General features: G+C 41.5%; 3 protein-coding genes and 1 long non-coding RNA gene across 5 annotated transcripts in view; 2 read left to right on the top strand and 2 right to left on the bottom strand.

Moving 5' to 3' along the window:
* The window catches only part of Sdhc (succinate dehydrogenase complex subunit C), a 30,721-nt gene extending 29,638 nt beyond the window's left edge, over positions 1-1,083 (top strand). For both annotated transcript variants that reach the window (XM_074047649.1, XM_020169733.2), the window contains one exon: positions 245-1,083. In XM_074047649.1, coding sequence (XP_073903750.1) covers positions 245-349 — 105 coding nt within the window. In that variant the 3' untranslated portion in view covers positions 350-1,083. The remainder of the gene's footprint in view (positions 1-244) is intronic.
* The window catches only part of Apoa2 (apolipoprotein A2), a 450,260-nt gene that overhangs the window by 94,147 nt on the left and 334,236 nt on the right, over positions 1-21,877 (bottom strand). The gene's annotated exons all lie outside the window — the stretch shown is intronic.
* Positions 919-18,488, bottom strand: Cfap126 (cilia and flagella associated protein 126). The gene is made up of 6 exons (XM_020169732.2): positions 18,417-18,488; positions 6,152-6,341; positions 4,586-4,648; positions 4,286-4,366; positions 3,731-3,907; positions 919-3,370 (listed from the first exon to the last, which is right to left on the bottom strand). The coding sequence occupies exons 2-6, from the start codon at positions 6,176-6,178 to the stop codon at positions 3,152-3,154; spliced, it is 567 nt and encodes a 188-aa protein (XP_020025321.1). The 5' UTR covers positions 6,179-6,341; positions 18,417-18,488; the 3' UTR covers positions 919-3,151.
* LOC141413882 (uncharacterized) lies at positions 11,346-21,731 on the top strand. The gene is made up of 3 exons (XR_012438857.1): positions 11,346-12,255; positions 18,041-18,251; positions 18,702-21,731. It is a non-coding gene; the product is annotated as an uncharacterized lncRNA (long non-coding RNA).

Raw genomic sequence — 21,877 nt, 5'->3', positions numbered from 1 at the left:
AGCAAATAGTTCTTGAGACCCTATTTCGAAAAAAACCATCGCAAAAAAGGACTGGTGGAGTGGCTCAAGGTGAAGGCCCTGAGTTCAAGCCCTAGCATTGCAAAAAATTAAAATAAAAAATAAATGCTTTTCTCTAGAATCATGCAGAGAGGCAGTACCTATTCAAATAGGTAGAGAATTTCTTTCGGAGAAGGGAGTGACCAGGGTCTTGATTACTGAAAAAATTCTTTTCTTTTTTCTACAGTCCTGGGACCTAGGAAAAGGCATGAAGATTCACCAGCTGTACCAAAGTGGAGTGGCTGTGTTGGTTCTTACTGTGTTGTGCTCTGCAGGGCTGGCAGCCATGTGAAGAGCTGAAATTTCCAGTTTCTAGCATCATCTTCCTGAAAATTACAACAATGATTTATCTTCCTGTTTGTCACTTTTATCTCCAGCCAACAGAGTTCTCCTGCTTTGTTTAGATCCTTTCCAGATCCCCTAAGAGCTCAGTAGAGTAACTTACAGAATCAAACTATGGAAAAAAGGTGTTCTCCTCTTGTTTCTTATGATAGAATATCTGTAAAAACTCCCTTTTCCTGCCCACAGCTTGCAGCCTACTCTGGACCTAGGAGCCCTTCCTCCCTCTCCATATTGGACTTTGATTTGTGCTGAGAGTCAGCTTTTGGCTCCTTCTTCCTGAGAGAGTAGAAACAATGCCAGCTCTGTGGCTGCCCTGGGTACAGGGGTGAGGCTTAGGGTGCCACTGCCTGTGGGCTGCTTGTTTAAAGGACAGTTCTGTTCATTGGTCAGAGCCCAGGGCCTTTAGCACCCACACAGTGTGACTGAAAGAAAAGAGGTGGGGGTGAAGGAGAATTATCCTGGCCCAGCTAGAGCAAGATAAAGAGGGTGAGTGGTTCTTAGAGCAGATACTTGGGGAAGAAGATTTATAGCTTTTTATGCAAGAAGATCCAGAAAGAATATTGTCTATATTAAGGTTTTTTTTTTTTTTTGTATTTCTGAAAAAGCAAACCTCTTAATGTCATGTTTTCTAATCCAAGTTCTTGTACCATCTTTTTCTGAATGTGAATTAAAGTACTCATTTTATCCTTGACTCTCTTTGAAATCTAGAGAAATGAGGAGGATGGCTACTGGGGATGAGCCACTTTCTTCCCTCTTCCTTGGGTCTCAGACATTTACATCCCCCAGTGTGACCTTTCCCAGGAGGGAAACAGTTTATCAGACAAGTGACCACTGGAAAAAATTTTAGGGAATCAAATATAAGTAGCCAGAGATTTCGATATCATAGAGAAGGCTCAGAAAAGGAAGAGAGAGAAGTTAAGGGTATTGAGAGCTTTTGAATTATTTCAGGCTTCAAAACTCCACTGAGAACAAGTCAGGAACCACTGGCTCACCCTATAATCCTAGCTACTCGGGAGGCAGAGATCAGGAGAATCATGGTTTGAAGATAGCCTGGGCAAATAGTTCTTGAGATCCTATCTCGAAAACATCTAACAAACACAAAACCCATCACACACAAAAAAAATGGCTGGCAGAGTACTCAAGTGGTAGAGCCCCGCCTGCCTTGCAAGTGTGAGGCCCTGAGTTCAAGCCCTAGTACTACCACAAATATTTTTAAACAGCCTGGTGCCAGGAGTTCACGCCTGTAATCCTAGCTACTCAGGAGGCAGAGATCAGGATCGAGAAGCCAGCTCAGGCAAATAGTTCTCAAGACCCTATCTTGAAAAAAAAAAAAAAATCAGCAAAAAGGGCTTGTGGAGTGGCTCAATGTATAGGTCCTTAGTTCAAGCCCCAGTACACCACCAAAAAAAATTATATGCTGCATGGTACAGTTCAGCAAATTATGCAGTGAGGGGACATAGGACCAGTGGAGGTAACAACTAAGCGAGGATGTAGACTTGGGGAAAAAATGAGCAGCAACTTAAAAAGTATCAAAATTCTAGCAAAAAAAAATTACATATATGTATGGAAAAATGTGTTGCTTTTATAATCCATGGGTCAGGCTACTGTGTCCTTAAATCCTTTGGCAAGAGTGTTGTTTTGGTAGTCTTTGCAAACTCTGAAGTAAGAGATCCACCATCTCATTCTGAGCTGTTGGTAAACAAGTTAAAGCTGTGGGCTGAAGAACAGTAACAATGGGTAGCTGGTGTCAGTTGGATAGGAAACCTTATGTAAGCTACAAAAGTGAGACCTACAGCCTCAGTGGTCTTTATCCTAGTTCCCAAATAGTCTTTGACCTTAAATAATGTTCACTGCCCCAGTTTACTAGCTTGGCCCTAGGAAGTCTTGTAGCCTTCCTCCAACTTAAATTAGCTGTCCTCTACTTTGAGTGAGGGACAAATGTTCATGAGGGAATACTTTGGCACTAGGACCAAGGAAAGGGTTGGCAACAGCATTAAATTTAACAACCAGTGCCAGAAAGATGCATAGTGGGGTCAACTATAAAGAGATGTTGGAGGCTGGGAAACCTGAGGGTTTTTTTGTAGCCATTGATTGATGAGATGATTGAAGGAGTGGGATGGGATAGCAGAGCATCCTGGGATTTTTCTGTTCTAAATTTGTACTTAACATTTTGCTTTGTTTTTCCTCTGTCTTCTAATTATTTCCATATCTTCTGTTTTCAAATTGTATGTACTTTTTATATATATATATATACGTTTCTTTCTGCCTTCTACAAACACATTATGCTCTACTAAATAATCCTTCTGGTTTTGAAGTTGTTTGTTGTATGTGCTCAGGATGAGTGACCCTCAGTTCTTTGAGGTTCTGCCCTTTGCTGTGTCAGACCAGTTTTCCCTTGGTCATTTCTGGAGTGTAACTGACTCAATCCTTGTACAAATGTGTTGCATCCCAAACTACTGTAATATTCTTTTCCCTACTTGTATTTCCCCCATCTCCCCTCCTAATTATGGATTACAACACACAGCCGTAGCAGGAGAAAATCCAGATCAGTAAAAGATTCAACAATGTTTATTGTCCAAATTTACCTTTACTCTTATCCCATAATTTTTCTGTTCCGCATTTCTGACCAGGGAGTCTTATTTATTTCACTCAATCTCTAAGACAGATTTTTCTCAGTGTGGCCCCTTGATCCCCTCTGAAGTTTCAGGTGTGCATTTCTGGATCTCAGCTAGATTAGGACCTGCTCACTGTTCTACGACACACATGGGCTTCCATGTAGGCTCTTAGGAGAGTTGGTTGGGCTTTGGGGACCTGGAGTGTGACCTGCAGAGGGGTGTGAGCTTTGGGTTTGATCTGGGGAATTGCCATTGGAAGCTGGGGATCTTGGAATTATGGTTGGACTTGGTGCTTGCTGTACAGTCTTCGTGATAGACTCCTTCCTGAGTGCCTTCCGACTGTCTGGATTATGGGGCTGTCAGGGTTAGAGTGGAAGAGAGAATCATGTTTCTCATCAGGCCCAGATTTTTCCCAACCTACCTCGGAATTCTAACTCCCTTTCTCCTCATATCATGGACAAAAGGTCAGGTTTCAAGTAAGAATAGCTCCATCTAACCTCCCCTTGAGATTATTTTCTATGCAGAGTGAGGTGGTGGGGGCAAGATGTCCTTAGTTTTTCCCTTCAAGGCTCCAAAATGTTATTAGGGGTGAGACAAGACAGAATTGGTTAGGGGCTCCCCCTGCTGGGTAGTGGTGACATAACAATAGACATTTTTTTGAGGTTGAGAAGAAATAGTGGTAATAGGGTTTGATGTTAGATGGAAAAAATAGATACCTTGCCTAAGATTTCAGGACGAAGTCCATTAGAGGCCTTGAGTAAATCAGGATTTTTCTGTATCCATTTGGTGAGGGAGGCAGCACCAGCAGCTGTACGGGAGGTCAAGGTCACCCGAGCAGGGGGTACCTTCAGAGGCATTTGCCAGGTGCCCATGAAGGAACCCCAAGGACTTGCCTAAAAGGAAAAGGGATTCCTCAACAGGGCTTCTCACTACCAGTAACTGTCCTATTAGCAGGACCTCTGTTCATCTTAGTTCCATTTTTTTACCAATTTTTTTTATCCCCTCTCCTCTGCCATCTTAAATTATGCATCCTTAAGTGTGACAAAAGTCCCATGTGTAATTATCATCACCTGAAAACATTGTTAATACAGATCATTAGTTTAAAGTCTTGTGTGCTAAATCTAACTGTTCTAGTAGATAAACTGACTGAAAGTTTGGGTCACTTACATGAGTGAGACTGAACTTTAATTTTCTAAATAGTGGCTGCAATCTCCCAGTTCTATACCTTAGTCCTTTATCTTTCTTGATAGGAAGGGAGATGGGTATCTCACCTTGGAACGGGGCACAGAAGGCAACAGATGACCACGATCATTGGCGATAATCTGAGTGTAGCCTTCATGGAAAGAGATTCTCTGTAGTAGATGTGGGAGAGAAAAGTTCTTGAAGTGAAAAAGGAAGGTAAACCACAACATAAAAGGAAGTATCTGAGGGGCTTGGATGAAAGAAAGGTATGGGGAGAGGAGAATATAGAAGTTTAAAGAAGTCTACAAAGGAGTTAGGTAACAGGGAATTACAGAGTATGATGTAAAGTACCATACATTGGCTTCTCAGGGGCAGTAAACATGGAATACCTCTTTTGTTGGTTTGGCAGGAGACCAGTTCTGCAGATACTTCGGTGAGAAAGCTTTTTCATACTGTGGAGAGAAAGATGAGAATACTTGTGAGGGTCAAAGGCCCTAAGCCCAGGAAATGATGACTAGGTACAGTTCTTTAGACTTGAAAACCAAAGATCTAAACAACCATGTAGGCTCTAACTATAACAGGGTGTTATTTGTTTTGTTTTTGCAGTGCTGAGGATCAAACCCAAGACTTTATGCATGCTAGGCAAGTACAAGAATATAATTTGTTTGGTCTAGATTTGTACTGTCCAACATGCAGCTGGTGAACACCTGAAATATGACTAGTCCAAATTGAGGTGCTTTTTAAATATAAAATACACTGGATTTTGAAGAGCTAGCACCAAAAAGAATATAAAATGTCTGATTATAATTTTTAAAATAATGATTACGTGTCCAAATAATAGTTTGGATTTATTGGGTTAAATAAAGCCTTACTATAAGTATTTTTCATTTTCACATAGCTATTAGAAGTTTTTAAACTACATTTGTGACTCACATTCTTTACTAGATTGGTCTATGCCAAAGGTAAGTTATGGCTCATGAACCAAATGCTTCCTGCTTTTTGGATGGCCTGAGAACTGAGAATGGCTTTTATAATCAAACATTTGTAGGTGACTTGAAAAAAAGACATGGTAGTTCACACTTATAATCCCAGCACTCGGAAGGTTGAGTCCAGAGGATCAAGAGTTTAAGACCAGGACTGGTGGCATAGCTCAAGTGGTAGAGCTCCTGCCTAACAAGCAGGATGTCCTGAGTTCAACCCCAGTACTAAAAAATGAAGAAACAAAGAGTTGGAGACCAGCCTAGACTACATAATGAGTACCAGGAAAGCCTGCTACTTAGTTCCTATGTTCAGAACAAAAGAAATCCCCAGTAACTTTAAATACCAGTTATGCAAAAGTTTTTCTCCAAAATAATTACATTCTTTTCCCTAGTACTACAAATAATTGTATTCTCAAGCAAGGTTAAGTACAATAATACCCAAGTTAATTGTATTTTAAATTTTGCCGAAGCCAGTCTCACACCTGTAATCCTAGCTATTCAGGAGGCAGAGATCAAGAGGGTCAAGGTTTGAAGCCAGCCCAGGCAAGTAGTTCTCGAGACCCTATTTCAAAAAAACCCATCACAAAAAGGGCTGGCTCAAGGTAAAGGCCCTGAGTTCAAGACTCAGTACCACAAAAAAAAAAAATTTACAAAAAATTTAATGGAAAGCTTTCCTCTCACATACGTATCTACACAATATCTTTGACTTTGCCACTTGGCTCACAAATCCTAAAATATTTACTCTTTGGCCTTTTACAGGAAAAAAAAAATTCCTGACCCCTGATTTACATCCTACAAATTCAACCCAGATACACCTTTTTCTTGTCCCTGGGCCCTCCCAACCTTGAGGTGAAAGACTATCTCAACCCACTCTCAGTATCTGTTCAATGACCAGAATATATGGGAAGGGTCAGTTCAAAGATAGAATCTAGAAGAGAAAATTAAATGTTAAAGAAGAGAAGAAAGAGAACTTACCTGGTTGGCACTGTAGTTAGTGGCCATGACCCTGTGTTGTTTACACTTGTTGCCTGGTAACTGCAGAAGGCTGCCCTTCTGGGACTGCCTCCAAATCAGCAGTGGTTGGCTGCTTATTACTTCCTTGGCTCACGCTGCCCCCATTCTTCTCTCCAAAACAGGTTCGTTTTCATTTTAGAGCTGTGAAGGACTGAGAAAACATAAGAAATTAACTAAATAGTAGCCTCCCCCTTTCTCTTTTTTTTGTCCCCTAGCATAACATAATCCTGCTAAAGGACTTCCAAGTTGTCTTTGGCATCTTTAACCACTTTAACAAACCAAAGAACCCCAAAAGGTGGGTTCACTGGGTAGTGTGGTATAATGTGCAACAGACTGTAGAGCCAGAAACTGGGGTTTGAGTCCTTATTTAACATGGAAACATAGAAACTGTGTGGTATTAAGCAACTGGCTTCCCTTCACTAAATGTCTGTTGACTTGTTTGTATTGTGGATATAGAGCCTGCTCTTTACAAGGTGAGATAAAAGTGGATAAAGTGTTCAGACAGTATCAAAGCACAGTGGATACTCAGTACTGGTAAAGATACTGCTTATAGGAACCCACTACTTAATTTTCTCAGGTAGAATAACAAAGGAACAATATCTAAAAAGCAATTGCCTCAAATTTGTTCCCAGAAGGAAAAAAAAAATACCTATCTTATTCTTGGTCCTTAAATAACTGTCTTCTCTATCACTCTCTAGAACTACAGATCCTAAGAACACAGGTGCTTAGTGTGGGCTGGGTTAAGATGGTATGAGGCGCTCCTGCAGGGAGATTGAGCAGGGATGATGAGAGAAAGTTGGAGCAGAAATCACCAGGTTTGGAGAGTTAAGATGTGGTACTGGAACAACCCTAACATCTGCAGGACCAGAAAACCCCTCTGAAATCTGAGACTTATCTAAATTGGCATTATAGGACTGGGGGACATGAATCAAATGTTAGAGCTTGAGGCACTGGGTTTAAACCCGAGTACCATCAAAGGAAAAAAAATTGTATTAAAATAGTCATCTACTGGGTTGTTAGAATTAATAAGCAAGTGGAACTGTGCTTTGACAGTTGTATAAGGTGTAAGGATGAAAGGGAAAGACGAAGAAATACATTGTCCAAAGAAACAGATAATTGAGAGTTGGGTGGGGGGTGCTCGCCTGTGGTCCTGGCACTCAGGAGAATGAGGCAGGAGGATGGAGAGTTCCAGACCAGCATGGGATACATACTAAGACTGTCAAAACACACACACACACACGAGAAAATTGAGACCAGAATAATTTTTAGTCTTTTTTCCTTCCTCCCTCATACTTTTTCCAGAGCCTTGAGCATGTTAGGCAAGTATTCTAGTATTTGAGCCATACCCTTAGCTCTTTCACTTGTAATTTTTGTTTTAAAGATAGGGTCTTGCTAACTTTGTCCAGGTTGGCCTCAAATTTGCCATCTTCTTGCCTCCACCTCCTAAGTAGCTCATATTACAGGAATGCACCTCTATGCCTGAGAAATCCCTTCTTCCCACGAAGGGAAGTTATTTCTTCCCACAAAGTCCTCATCCCATTGACACACCAAGTATAGGAACATTCTTAACACTTCTAGAGATGAAGGTAAAAATAGCTCTTGTTGTGTAGGATCTGATGGTTAATCTGGTAGTTAACAGATTAACTGGAGGTTAGAAAGATGATCTGGGTGTGACTGCTCTAGAGTGATGGAAGAGATGGGATTATTTAAGGACTGAGGACTGTCTTTTATTTATTTAAGGTTTATATTTTATTTATTTAACTTTTTTTTTCTTCTTCATATGTGCATACAATGTTTGGGTCATTTCTCACCCCTTCCCCCTATTTATTTATTTTTAAGTGGTGCTGGAGATCCCACCTAGGACCTCATGCAAGCAAGCAAGCAAAAAAATAAATACATATTTTTATTTAGCTTTCTAACTTTGTGCGTTCAATATTTTCACAAGGATTTTCTGCTCAATAAGGAAAGCATGCTTGAATAAGGAAAGCATGCTTGATTTTTATCATGGACACATTACACATGCAACCACCAGCCCTGGATTTGTTTTGCTTTTAGTGGTATTGGATTTGAACTCAGGGCCTCAGATTTACTAGGCAGGCACCCTACCACTTGAGCCACTCCACCAGCCCTCTACCATATCCCTGTTGACGTGTTTTTCATTGTACTCTCCTAAGGACTTTAGGTTTCACAGCATGAACCTACACACATACCACATGCAGATTTTGGTGCTTTCCCAACCTTCTAGGTATAAAAATAAACACCTCTTTTACCAAGAATGTGGGACAGGTTAGTTTTGTTAGAGGCTGTATTGTAGAACCTACAATGCTAAACCATTCTGAATACCTTTAGACATTGTTGCTAGGAGAGGAAAAAGAAAACTAAAGGCTGTCTTTGTTCTAGAATATCCATTTGGGCCCTTGAAGCTACAATGACAGTTAAATTATGCAAACATCATTCATCTTGGAGTTTCTATCCTCAACTGGTATGTTTCTCTCTGCTTTTCTGTTAGAGGTGTAAGAATATGTGATAACTGTGCTCGTTTTATTTTTTAACTTATAAAAAATTAAAGGTTTAGTTAGCTCATTTTTGCTCTTAATTTTTAAAAATTACCTTGACAGATGTTGACATACTGCATTACACAGGTTTTTCCCTTCCAGTCACATATGAAAGTTCTCTGACAGACATTGAAGGCTAGCTAGATTGATTAGCTTGCCAAGCATTCTGCTTTTATCATACACCATTTTCCAGGTCTTAAAAAAACTAACTGGGTAATGTGTGGCTCACACCTATAATCCTAACTACTCAGGAGGCAGATATCAGAAGGATCAAGGTTCAAAGCCATCCTGGGCAAATAATTCGTGTGACCCTATCTCAAAAAACCCTTCACAAAAATGGGGCTGGTGGAATGGCTCAAGGTGAAGGCCCTGAGTTCAAACTCCAGTACTGAAAAAAAAAAATAAATATGGTAGTTTATGTAACAAAACTTTGAGGGACTCACAGAAATTTGTATTGTTAAACTACAACATTTAGTGCTGTCTATAATAGACCACAGTCAGCAACTTCAACTTTTTTTTTTTTTTGTGGATACAGGGTTCTGTACCTTTGTTAAAATACATTTATATTAAGAATACGTATATCCAAAATTAGATATACAGAACAAATGCCCCACTGACATACTTCATTCACATGGATAATCATATTCCTAGTGATGGGGGTCCAAGTTTTCCTACTCTTTTAAAAGACTTCGAACTCAAGGGTAAGCTGAGATCACTCTTTCTCAAATACCTAATTCTCTGACTTACAAAAGTCACTGCTTTCCTTTGGGGCTTTGTCATTCCTGTGTCTGGTGTATATTTTTTTTAGGTTTTTTCCTTTTTTTATTGTTTTTACATTTACTTATATGTGTATACATTGTTTGGGCCACCTTCCCCCTCACCCCCAGCAACTTCAACTTTTAACATATTTTTCTTCCCATTGCAGAATTTAAAAACAAGAACAATGATGAGTAACCAATTACTCTTAAAGACATGTACCTCATGTATTATTATTCAGGAGACAGTTTGACCTCTGGAATCACTGTCCCTAGTCATTTCATCCACCCTCGATTTCTTCCAAGTAGCTCCAAAGTGCCCTGAATGCTAGTTAACTGAGATGGGTGTTGGATTGGAGACCTGGCTTTTACCTCTTCCTGGGCTAACAGTAGCTCATCCAACCAAGCTACCAGCCTAATTTTGAACTATTCATATACCCCTGGCCTTTGTAGATTTCCTTACAGGAAATGAAACCAGTTCTGTACACAGCAAGCCCTGAAGAAATGTATGGCTAGAAATATAAAAGCTATCATTTCAAAGCCTCTACAGATTTCAAATAACCAATTTTATTTCTTGAGACTAAGGCTCCCTCTAATGGAGATTGCTATTACATCTCCTTCCAGCCCCCATAAATCGCAAAAGAATCCTCCTCCTCCTCCCCCTCCTCCCTTTCCTTCTTTTTGTTATTCTTTGTAGGAATATTCTTGGTAAGAGCCTTTTCTGAAGAATCTAGAGAACTAGCTTTAGACAACCAAAATAGAGGAAGAGACAGCAGTGTTTCTCACTAGTGATGAGAATTAAATTTGTTTTTACTTCCATAACTAAGAATAAATGATGATTATAATAATGGAAATTGTGTAATATGTGATAGCCATGTGCTTTTAACAATATGCAGGATAGCCATAGTCTGGAAATAGATACTATGTTTTGAAATGTAACACCAATAGGCCCTTACTGTGTATCTATTTATTTTTGAGATTTCTTGACAATCCTCTAAATACAGGACAATTATCAATAAGGAGGCATTAGGGAGAGTATATGAAATAGAATAAGTTATTTTTGGGTGGGGGCAGTACTGGGGTTTGAACTCAGCCCTTTTTTACTTGCTAGGTAGGCACTCTATCAGCCTCCAGAATAAGTGCTTTGATTCTTAAATACAGCTATTACCTAGGAGTAAGAGTTTTTCTGATGTTAGGTGCTAGGGAAAAATAAGAAATTGCTAGATTAGAGATAAGGGAAAAATAGTTTTTGCAGGGTATTGAGGGGGTTGGGGGGGGAGAGGAAGGGGGCGGAGTGGGTGGTAAGGGAGGAGGTGGGGGCAGGGGGGAGAAATGATCCAAGCCTTGTATGCACATATGAATAATAAAAAAATTTTAAAAAATTGCTAGATAATTTTAATATTGCTTGTAATAGCCCAAAAGAAAACATATATAAAATAATTAGAATAAATATAACCATTAGAATAAAAATACAAACTCTTCCTGAACACTGAAGATACATGTTTAAAATAGTAAGGCAGCCAGCTGCTGGTGGCTCACACTTGTATCCTAGCTACTTGGAAGGCAGAGATCAGGAGGATTGCAGTTCAAAGTCAGCCCAGACAAATAGTTTGTGAGACCCTATCTTGAAAAAACCCATCACAAAAAAAGGTTGGCAGAGTGGCTCAAGTGATAGAGTGCCTGCCTAGCAAGCATGAGACCCTGAGTTCAAGCCCCAATAACCACAAAATAAGTAAGTAAAATAAAATAGGCAGATCTGAAGCCAACATTTATAATATCAATAAATATAAATGAAGGGGCTAACCTCATTTAGGAAGGCTAATAGTAAAGGATGAAGATGTACAAAATTTTTTGTTGTTGATTTGTTTTTGTGTTTTTTTGGCTGCTCTGGGGTTTGAACTCAGGGCCTCACACTTGCTAGGCAGGTGCTCTACTGCTTAAGCCACTCCACCAGTTTTTTATTTGCAGGGCTGGGGTTTGAACTCAGGGCTTACAACTTGAGCCAGTCCACCAGACTTTTTTTTTTTTTTTTTTTTTGAGATAGAGGCTCATGAACTATTTACCCTGGCTGCCTTGAACTGCAATCCTCCTGATCTCTGCCTCCTGAGTAGCGAGGATTACAGGCTTGTTATAATTTTTGAGACAAGGTCTCACAATGTTGCACAGGGGCTGGCCTGGAACTGACTATCCTGCCTTAGTTTCCTGAGTACTGGGATTATAGGCATGGACCACCATGCCCAACCATAGGCCTCCTCTTCACATGTATAAATCACTTCATGATCAGCACATGTACCTGATTTCTGAGAAAAGAGGTGCAATGGGTAAAATTTTCGTGGTTAGGGTATAGGTATGAATAATGATTAACTCATGTTAACTGTCACGGGTTTCTTGGGCAAATGACCTGTGCATTCACACAGAACGCTATCCTTTAAAGGGCAGTGCTCTTAGTTTAATGTCCTGCTGTGCCCATCTCGATATTCTCAGTAGTTCTGGAACAAGGGACCCTGCATTTTCATTTAGCATTAGGCCCCACAAATTATGTGGTCAGTTCTGGGTTCTGGTCTTCGGTTGTTGCTGTTAGAGTCATTGTCATTACCACCTCCAGAAACTGAATGAAGCTGCCCCTGTTGTGATAACCCTTACCGGAAGCGATTTAATACTATCACTGCTTCTCTTCACCTGTTTCCAGTTCAAGACGTGGGACCCGACTGGTGCATCTAATCTGTAGTCTCTGGCTACAATGGCAGCTGGAAAAGTGAGTACTGAATTTTGTAATGGGAGGAAAGCTGTCTCTTAAAAGGTGAAGGAAGATTCTCCAAATATAGGAAATAGATTTAGAGTCTCGACAGCCAGAAAGAATCAGATATGCTCAATAAAAGCCAGGCATGGTGGCTCATACCTGTAATCCCATCTACTCCATAGGCAGAGAACAGATGATCTTGAGTTCCAGGCCAGTATGGGCAAAATTAGTGAGATCCTCTCTCAGAAACAAAATGTACTCAATGGTTGAGTGGCAGCCTAGCTAGCAAGCTTGTGGCCTTGCGTTCAAACCCCAGTTGTGAAATTAAAAAATAGTAATATTAAAATATGCTAGAAGCATGACTCAAGTGGTAGAGAGCCAACATAGCAAACTGAGAGAGGTTTTGAGTCAAACCCCAGTACCATGCAAGACAAAAAAAAAGGCTCAATAAAACAGTCACATGAGTACATGCAGGGTTCTCTCTTGTTTTGGTCTGTAGGACTGGGGTTTGAATGCAAGGTTTTACACTTGCAAAGCAGGTGATATACCCCCTTGAACCACACCTGGAGGTGTGGAGCTCATTTTGCTCTGGTTAATCTGGAAATAGGGGTTTGTAAACTATTTCCCTGGGCTAGCCTCAAACCTCTATCATCCTGATTTCAGCCTCCTAAATAGCTAGAATTACTGGTGTAAGCCATCAGCACCCAGCTATCTTTTTTTTTTTTTTTTTTTGGCAGTTCTGGGGTTTGAACTTGGTCTCATGTTTGCTGGGCAGGTACTCTACCACTTGAGCCACTCAGTTGGTTTTTTGTGTTGGATTTTTTTTGAGATAGGGTTTTGAAAACTATTTGCCTGGGTTGGCTAAGAGCCCAAATCCTCCTGATCTCTGCCTCCCGAGTAGCTAGAATTATAGGTGTGAACAAATTATGGGTCCAGAGCTGGCTTTCATTCTTTTAAATACCCATTATCTCAGAAAAACCCATCACAAAAGGGCTGGTGGAGTGGCTCAAGGTGTATGCCATGAGTTCAAACCCCAGTACCACAAAAACAAAAACACAAAACTAAAACACATTTATAAAACCCTGAGAGGGAATTCAAGGCCACCTTGGGCTATACCCTTGTCTACATAGTGAGACCATGTCTCAAAAACAAAACAAATTACAAGAGCACCATAAAATCACTGAATATAAATCTGATGTTAATAATATTGCCACAGTTTAGGTTTTCATACATACTTACATGTGCATGTATGTACATATACATATAATTTATCATAAATAAACTATATGTTAATTTAAAATGTCTTCTCCCTTTTGAAATAACTTCTAAAAATACATTATAGTGTATGAAGGTATATGTGGGTTTACCTTGGAACAATAAAACTATCTTTGACAAATGACAAAGAAAAAGAGAAAAAATCTTTGAAAACCTGTAAGAAAACAAACCCGAGACAGGCATGCACACCTGTAATCCCAGTACTTGGGAGGCTAAGGCAGGAGGATCTCAAGTTCAAGGACACTTTGGGCTACATAGTGAGGTGTAGGCCAGCCTATATAACAAGACCCTTTCTCAAATAAAACAACAACAAAAAACATTTTAAAAAGCAAACAAGCTAAACTCTGAAAGAGTATCCTGAAGACCTTCATGGTCCAATTCTATTACCCATCAGCCATGGCCTTGAACCAGTTACCAAGTCTCTCAGCATTTCATTGTCTTAATTTTACAAACGGAGGATAGTAACATCTGCCCTGCTTACTTCACGGGGTGATTGTAAGGATAAAACCAGATCTTAAAGAAGTAAAAGTATTGAAAGTATATGGGTTATAAAAGTATAAAGTTCTAGCTATCATTATATGTTTCTTCTCTTCACTTGAAAGACAGTGTGATGAGTGAAAACATCACTAGGTTAAGATGTCATGTTCTATCTATGCCACTTACTGGCCAATATGCCTTTGAACAACTTATTTAGCTTCTGTGAAGTTGTTTCCTCATCCTTAAAAATGAAAGACTTCATCCTAAGTTTCCTACCAGCTTTGAGGATCTAAGAATATTATAGCAAAATCACTAATAAGTTATGTAAATATCTTCTGGTATTAAAGGTATATTCTTAGGATTAGGTGTTTATATATGTTCAAGACTCCTAAATGAATGGAGATGATGATGCACAGAAACTAATTAGAAGTCTTCTTCAGTAGTTTAGGGGCAAGATGACGGTAGATCAAACCCCTGTGGGAACAAAGACAAGAGAGTGAGGTTTAAAGGTCTCAAGTGATCATTTGACCCTTCTTGGGGTGACTGTTAAATCACAGTCAACACTCCTATGATGGATAGATACAGGTTTAACAGCTTTAGTAGCAAAACCCAAACTAATCTTCCTGTTTCTCATCCTGATCCAAATTTGTCCTCCTCCAATTTTTTTTGGTGGTACTAGGGCTTCACACTTGTTAGGCATGTGCTCTACCACTGGAGCTACTCCACCAGGCCCTTTTTTGTGTTGAGTATTTTTGAGATAGGGTCTTGAGAACTATTTGCCTGGGCTGGCTTCGAACCTTGATCCTCCCAATCTCTGACTCCTGAGTAGCTAGGATTATAGGACAGTACTGGCACCCGTCTACCAATTTTATTTAAAACTAAAAGTCTCTGTCATTCACACACAATTTACTTTTCACTTGTACATCTACCGGGGAAAAAAGTAGCATATTTCATAACTGATCTAACCCTATCCTTAAGTCTCTATACTTCAAAATGGGGGAAGCTTAACTGCCCAATTACAGATATTTTAGTTTCTTCTAATTTAAGTAGTAATGGTGATTGTGTTTCTAAAGATGACCAGAACAATCTCTCTCATCCCTTAGCTCTTTTGTAGTGTGTCCTGGACAATTATCTTTCCATAGGTGGAGTCTTTCTCTTCTCTTTGAATCTGAGTTAGCCCTGTGACCTATTTTTGGCCAATAGAAATACTGATATGTTACTTCCAGGGTGAAGTTTTAACAGATTTGTAGCTTCTGCTTTTCTTGGTCGGAACATTCCTCTGGGAAGTTAGTCACTATGTAAAAAGTTAATTTCTTTGTCACAGATTAAGCCCATTAGGAGAGAGGCCTAAAGCTATCTTGAATGTTCCAGACTTAGCCAGACTCCCAATAATCAGTTCCAGCTGAGCTTCATCCAGTCAACAGACCCATGAGAAATAAATTATTTTAAGTGGTTATTGAACAAGTTTGTTTTACTCATGGATTCTGTGGATTAAGAATTTGAAGCCAGGCACCAGTGGCTCACTCCTGTATCCTAGCTACTCAGAAGGATCATGGTTCGAAGCCAGCCCGGGCAAATAGTTCTCAAGACCCTATCTTGGAAAAACCATCACAAAAAAAAAAAAAAAAAAAAAAAAAGGCTGGTGGAGTGGTCAAGGTGTAGGCCCTGAGTTCAAGTACCACCACCACCAAAAAAAAAAAAAAAGAATTTGGAAAGGGGAGCCTGGTGTGGAAGGGCACATCTATAATCCCAGCACTCAGGAGGGACAGGCAGGAGGATCACAAGTTTGAGGCCAACCTGGGCTACACAGGGACATCAAAGAGATGAATAAATAAGTTTATGATGGTATAGCAAGGGACAGCTTGTCTCTGTCCCAAACAGGGAAACTGAGAAGCTGGAGATGACTTGATGGCTGGGGGGAGGGTGGGGGCTATGTCTGGAGGTTGTACTAGCTGGTGGCTGGGATCTCAGCTGGAGCTGTCAGCAGTAACACCTACTTGTGGCTTCTCCATGAGGCCTTTCTGCTTTCTCATATGCAGGATGACTGGATCCCAAGTGCATACCCAGAGAAATATGCTGAGCAGAAGTTAATCACATTAAAAAAAAAAAAACATTGTATCATTTCCTCCTTAGCCAGTCTTACTCAATTCAACCAGGAAATATAGGCTCCACCTCTCATTGTGATCATACAGAAATAGAGTTTTGAGGTTATTTAGTCCTTGTAATGCTAGTATTTCATGGTTCCTCCAACCTGTGGCAGGTTCTATTTTCAAGAGGGCTGTTACAAGGTATTCCCCATTCTGTGCTTTTCTTTTCTTTTTTTGTGTGTGGGACTGGGGTTTGAATTGAGGGCATCAGGCTTGCTAGGCAGGTGCTCTGAAGGGGACGCTGTTTCTCGCGCTCCCTCCTTTGCTGGAGCGAGGTTTTCTCTCTCACTCCTTGGTTATTACTGGACCTAACTGGGCTTAACTGGGGGCAACTGGAGATTTTAGAAAAGACACAGAATAGACAGAAAGTTGGGGCCAGGTGTGTTGTATGCTCGGCTGGAGATGCACAACCTTTATTGCTTCTTTTCTCTATCTTTATTCTTTAAGTCCTTACCCCTTCCAGTTCTTTAAAACCTTGCTTAAAACTTCTCTCCTTAGGCTCGCTCTGTCCCATGTTTACTCTGATCTTTAGCTTAACTGCTCTTACAGTTAAAGTCTTTTGCCCCCAGGCTTGCATTGTCCCATCTCTCTTTAGCTCTCTCAGAAGCCTCGGTGCTCAAACTTGCAAACAGCCACTCCTAACCTGAATATACATAACTCTTAAGACTTGCACTGTGCACTGTCCCATGTTCTCTTTGGCCTTAGCTTTCCTAAGGCCTATGAATGGAGTTCTTTCTCAGCTTTACTTTCTGAAGCCTATGTTAAAGTTCTCAGTGCAGACCTTCTATCAACCTCTCTTTAGCATTTTCCCTTCAACAATTTTTCCCCTTAATAGTTCTTTTCCCTTCCAAAAGCTTCCCATACCAAAAGGCCCAAAGTAAAAGCTTCTTCCCAATATATTCAAAGGCAAAAAGCCTGCCCCCCCCCACCCCCCCGCAAAGCAAAAAGCCAAGCAAAAAGTACAAAAGCCCAAAGTAAAGCCCCAAAAGGCAAAGCAAAAAGTCCCTCTTCCTCCTTCAGGGGGTCTTTTATAGAAGCAGTCAGGGTGTAGCCACGGGAGACATGACATTGTAACAGGAGAAATCTGCTTTCCGGCTTCTCTAAACACGATTTAGGAGACACAGCTCTTCTGCCTTTCCCTGTTTTGTGGTGGGGGGGCGGGGGGGCTGTGCCTATCTCGGCCTACAGGTAAAAGCAATCAACTGCATCTCACCATGTTTGTGTCCAGTTCTCATAGGTTTTAATCCGCTCCCCACAATGCTCTACCAGTCCATATCTCCAGTCCATTTTGTTCTTGTTATTTTGGAGATGGGAGTCTCACAAACTGTTTGCCCCGGCTGACCTCAACCTGGGATCCTCCCAATCTCAGCATCCCAAGTAGCTAGTATTACAGGTATGACCCACCAGTGCCTACCCTTTACTTTTCTTAAAAGTGTTATAGGGGAGTTGGGCAACATAGACAAACTCTGGGAAAGGGAAAGGAAAAAAAAATAAATCTCACAGTTTTCCCCTTCAAGTACTCCAAAATAAAGAGCACACTGTATGTACAGCTGGCTTCAAATGCTGCTCCAATATAAAAAGGCATTTGTGGATATCAGTATAAACGATCAGGGTTTGGATCTAGCTCCATTACTTAGTAGAGTGGGATCTGAAGCATATCTTCAAACTTGATCTTAGCCAGAAGGCCGAGAAGCGATTAACATTTTTATAATAATGGTTATTTCATAAAGTTATTAAAAGGATTAAATGATACTGTGAATTAGTCTGATACAAAGTAAATGTAAAACAAACCTAGTTTTGATTAGGAAATGCGTATTAGCAAATGAGACCCCAAAGGCTACTTAAAGAGAATTTCTTAACTCTGTTGAACGCAGAATTTTCCCGGTTTGATACATTCACAGGACCCTTACACACTTACAACTGGGATAAGAGGATTAGGGCGGAGACCCAGCAGCTAAAGTGAACTGAACTCGGCCGGAATCCCCCGACTGACGCATAGGGCGAGGTGTTCAGGCCGACAGGCACGCCACTCCCTTTCGGGGAAAGACCCGCCTGCGTCTTCCGGGTCTCCGGGGCCGAGACCCGACCGCTACTACTCAGAGCTTCCCTATGGTGCGTTTGGGCTTGCCCTTTCCCCGCTCCCTCGCCACACCTCGTGCTGGGCTCCGCTTCCACTCCCTCGGAAGTGTGGCCGGGTACAGTCCCGTCCCGCCCCCAATGTCGGGAAATGAGATCTGCCCTTCCTAAACTTCCCGTCCCGATTCTGGCCTGACTTACCCGAAAACAGCAGCCCTCTGGGGGCGGGGCATAACTGAGCGAGGGGTGGGGCCGTCCGCGGGCGAGAGGCGGGGCCTGAGGGCGGGGCTGTCCGAGATTCGAAGACTGAGGTGGGCGGGGCGGGGCAGGGCGGGCTGGGGGCGGGAGTGTCGCGGTCTGCAGCCTGAGCAGACCTGGAGGGCAGTGGGGCTGGGCGCGGGCAAGGGGGGGCGGGGCCGTCCGCCAGCCAGCCAGCAGTTGGGTCTTCTTGGGCTGCGGAGAAATTCTCAATCTGTCTTTCTCCAGGTCTCAGGCCTCCCGCCTCGGATTCGAGGTCTTCTGACCCCACCGTTAATCCGGCGAAGTTGACCGATGTGCAGGGTCGGTGCTCTGGTCGGGAGCGGGAGGTCACTTGGGCACTTGGGTGTGATTCGCGAGCTACTGCGACATCTGTTATCCTCTGCTCATACAGTTTGTCTCTTTCTCGGCCTAGGCTGACTGGAAAAGGGGGTGGGCCTTTTGTGTATGTGTTTTTAAGGTAGGTGAAATCATCATATGATAAATTTGGGAGAAAAGCGCTGGTTTTTGTTGTTTTAAAATCATTAGATATCCATACTTTGTAATGATATTTTTCTACCATGCTTGAAGATGACTGCCCACTCGTTTGCATTGCACTGTCATTTTCACTTAAAGATGAGTCACACTTTTTTTTTCTTTTTCCTTTTTTTTTTTGGTCACATACACTTCCCACGTTTCTATTTACTCTTTTTTTCTTTTTCTTTTGGCCATTCCGGGGATTGAACAGGGCCTTGTGCATGCTAGCTAGATAAGTGTCCTACCACTTGAGCCATGTCCCTGTCCCCCACTTGTTTTTTTGAGATAAGGTCTCACTGGCCCCCAACTCATGATCCTGCTGCCTCCACCTCCCCAGAATTGGGATATTAGATGTGCTTCACCATTCTTGGCCAAATAAAATATTTTTTGTAATGTTAATATTCATCCTTTATATCTACACAGCTATAAAATATTTTATATTAGCGTTTGAGACGTTTTTATAATTAAAAACGTTTTTATGAAGGAAGGGGCCCACAAAGGCCCAATGAAAGTCATCATGCAGCCTTATTGAAATGAGCACAATGAACATATCCATCACTTCCCTTCAATTTCTTTATGTCCCTTTCTAATTCCTGAATAGCCTGCCCATTTTCCTCACCCATTCCCCATTTTCTGTCACTATAGACTGGTTTTTATTGCAGTGCTTGGGATGATCAAACCCAGGACCTAGCAAATGCACCCTACACTGAGCTACACCCCCAGCCCTTTCTAGAATTTAACAGTAGAATCATCAGGCATTCTTTTTTGGTTGGGCTTCTTTTGTAACAGGCTGTTGCCATTGATGATTCCACCTTGCTTTATCCTGGTTTCCTTTCTCATTCATGGGATGGCCTTCAGTCTGATTCTGGAGCATCTTGCCCTCAAGAAAAGAATAGGCCATCAATGGCAGGGCACTGGAGGGTCAGGCCTGTAATCCTCGAAATGCAGGAGGCAGAGATCAGGAGGATCATAGTTCGAAGCCAGCCCAGGCAAATAGTGAGAACCTATCTCAAAAAACCCAACACAAAAGGCAGAGTGGCTCAAGATGTAGGCCCTGAGTTTAAACCCCAGTATCAGAAAAAAAAAAAAAAAAAGGTGATATCACCTCTGGTTGGTATCAAACACCAGACTGCCTGACTCAAGCTCCTGGAAAGCTGATTTCTGCATGTGGCCCCTGGACTGATTCCCATATGAATGTTCTCCTACTTCCCCAAAGACTTGGAATGTGATGTTTGAGACATTAGAATGGCTGCCTCCTTCCAAGTTGCTAACATCCTCAATAAAACCCACTTTCTTCCTCCCCAATATTTCTCTCAGGTATTGCTTCTTCCATGGGACAAGCTTCTCAAGCTGAGTTTGCTAACACTTTTGAAAAGTTGTCATAATTATTTTGAGATTCATGTTGTGCGTGTCAATAGCTTGTTCCTTTTTTTCTGAGTAATATTCCATGGTGTGGCTTTCTCTTTTGCCTGTTGATTAACATTTCAGTTGTTTGCAGTTTGGAGCTATTGACAAATAGAGCAGCCATGGACATTCCTCTATATGCCTTTGTATGGGGATGTGCTGTGCTTTCTTGCCTCCCTGGGAATGTAATGGCTGAATTGCATTATGGTAGTTTACCCAGGACCTTGCACATGAGAGCTGGACCACTAAGCCTTAGCTTAGTGGAGGGGAGGGCTACTGGAGGTTGGACCCAGGGCCCTACAGCATACTAAACACACTCTCTCTGCTGAACCACACCCCAACCCCAGTTTAACTTTTTTTTTTTTTTTTTGCGCTACTGAACTTAAGTCCTACACCTTACCCACTCCATGAACCTTTTTTTGTGTTTCGAAATGGGTCTCAGAACTATTTGCTAGGAGCTGGCTTCCAGTGGAAGATCTCTGCTAGGTAGGATCTCTAGCTAGAATTACAGATGTGAGCAGCCGGCCCAGCCCTGGCTCCCAGTTTAACTTTTTAAGAAACTGCTGCATTGTTTTCCAAAATGGTATGGCCAGTCTTTTTAACTTTGGACATTCTAATATGTGTGAAATAGTATTTCATTTTGCTTTTAATTTGTATTCCCCTAATGATTAATGACGAACATCTTTTTGCATGATCATTTGCTGGCTGTGTATCTTGAGAAGATACTCAAATTGCTTTTCGTCTTTTTGGGAGGAGGGTGAATGTGAAAATATTTTTTTTGAAAATAATTCTTTTTTTATTTTTTGAGCTTGAACTCAGGTCCTACACCTTGAGTCACTCTACTAGCCCTTTTTTGTGTTAGGTATTTTCGAGGTAGGGGCACACGCACTATCGTTGGCTTCGAACCTCGATTCTCCTGATCTGCCTCCTAAATAGCTAGGATTACAGGCGTGAACCACCGGTGCCCCGCTGAAAATAATTCTTCAATTAAAAGAAAATATACAGAACCGCGAAGCCCTGAGTTCAAACCCAGTCCCACCAAAACAAAAAAAACCCAAAAAAACAAAAAAACCTACATACCTGATTTAGAACCGACCTTAGCATTCCTTATGAGGTGATTTTCATGTCTGAGAAGAGGATGGCGACAGCTTAAACCAAGAAAAGAAACACAGAGAGATAGTGTTTATGAGTGTGGTAGAGCAGAACGACCTGTGGTCTCTGCCTGGACCTGTGCCACCATTTCTGTTCTCTCTTTGAACTGTGCTAATGATACCTCAGTTACTGCAAAGCCGGATGACCAGCCTGCACACAATCGAGTCTCCACATGGTCTGGAAACTCGAGGACATTGACTCGTCGCAGTTCCGGGTTAAGAGGTGAGAGCCTGGGCAGGATCTGTAAAAGACCTCCGCCCTTTAACCAGAACTTGGTTCTCTGGGGTCTAGGTCCGAACTGATGACTTCATTAAGCAGCCATTTCTGGCTCC

The sequence above is a fragment of the Castor canadensis genome, chromosome 11, assembly GCF_047511655.1.
Source record: "Castor canadensis chromosome 11, mCasCan1.hap1v2, whole genome shotgun sequence".
NCBI classification, from domain to species: domain Eukaryota; kingdom Metazoa; phylum Chordata; class Mammalia; order Rodentia; family Castoridae; genus Castor; species Castor canadensis.
This window is presented reverse-complemented; position numbering and strand designations above follow the sequence as displayed.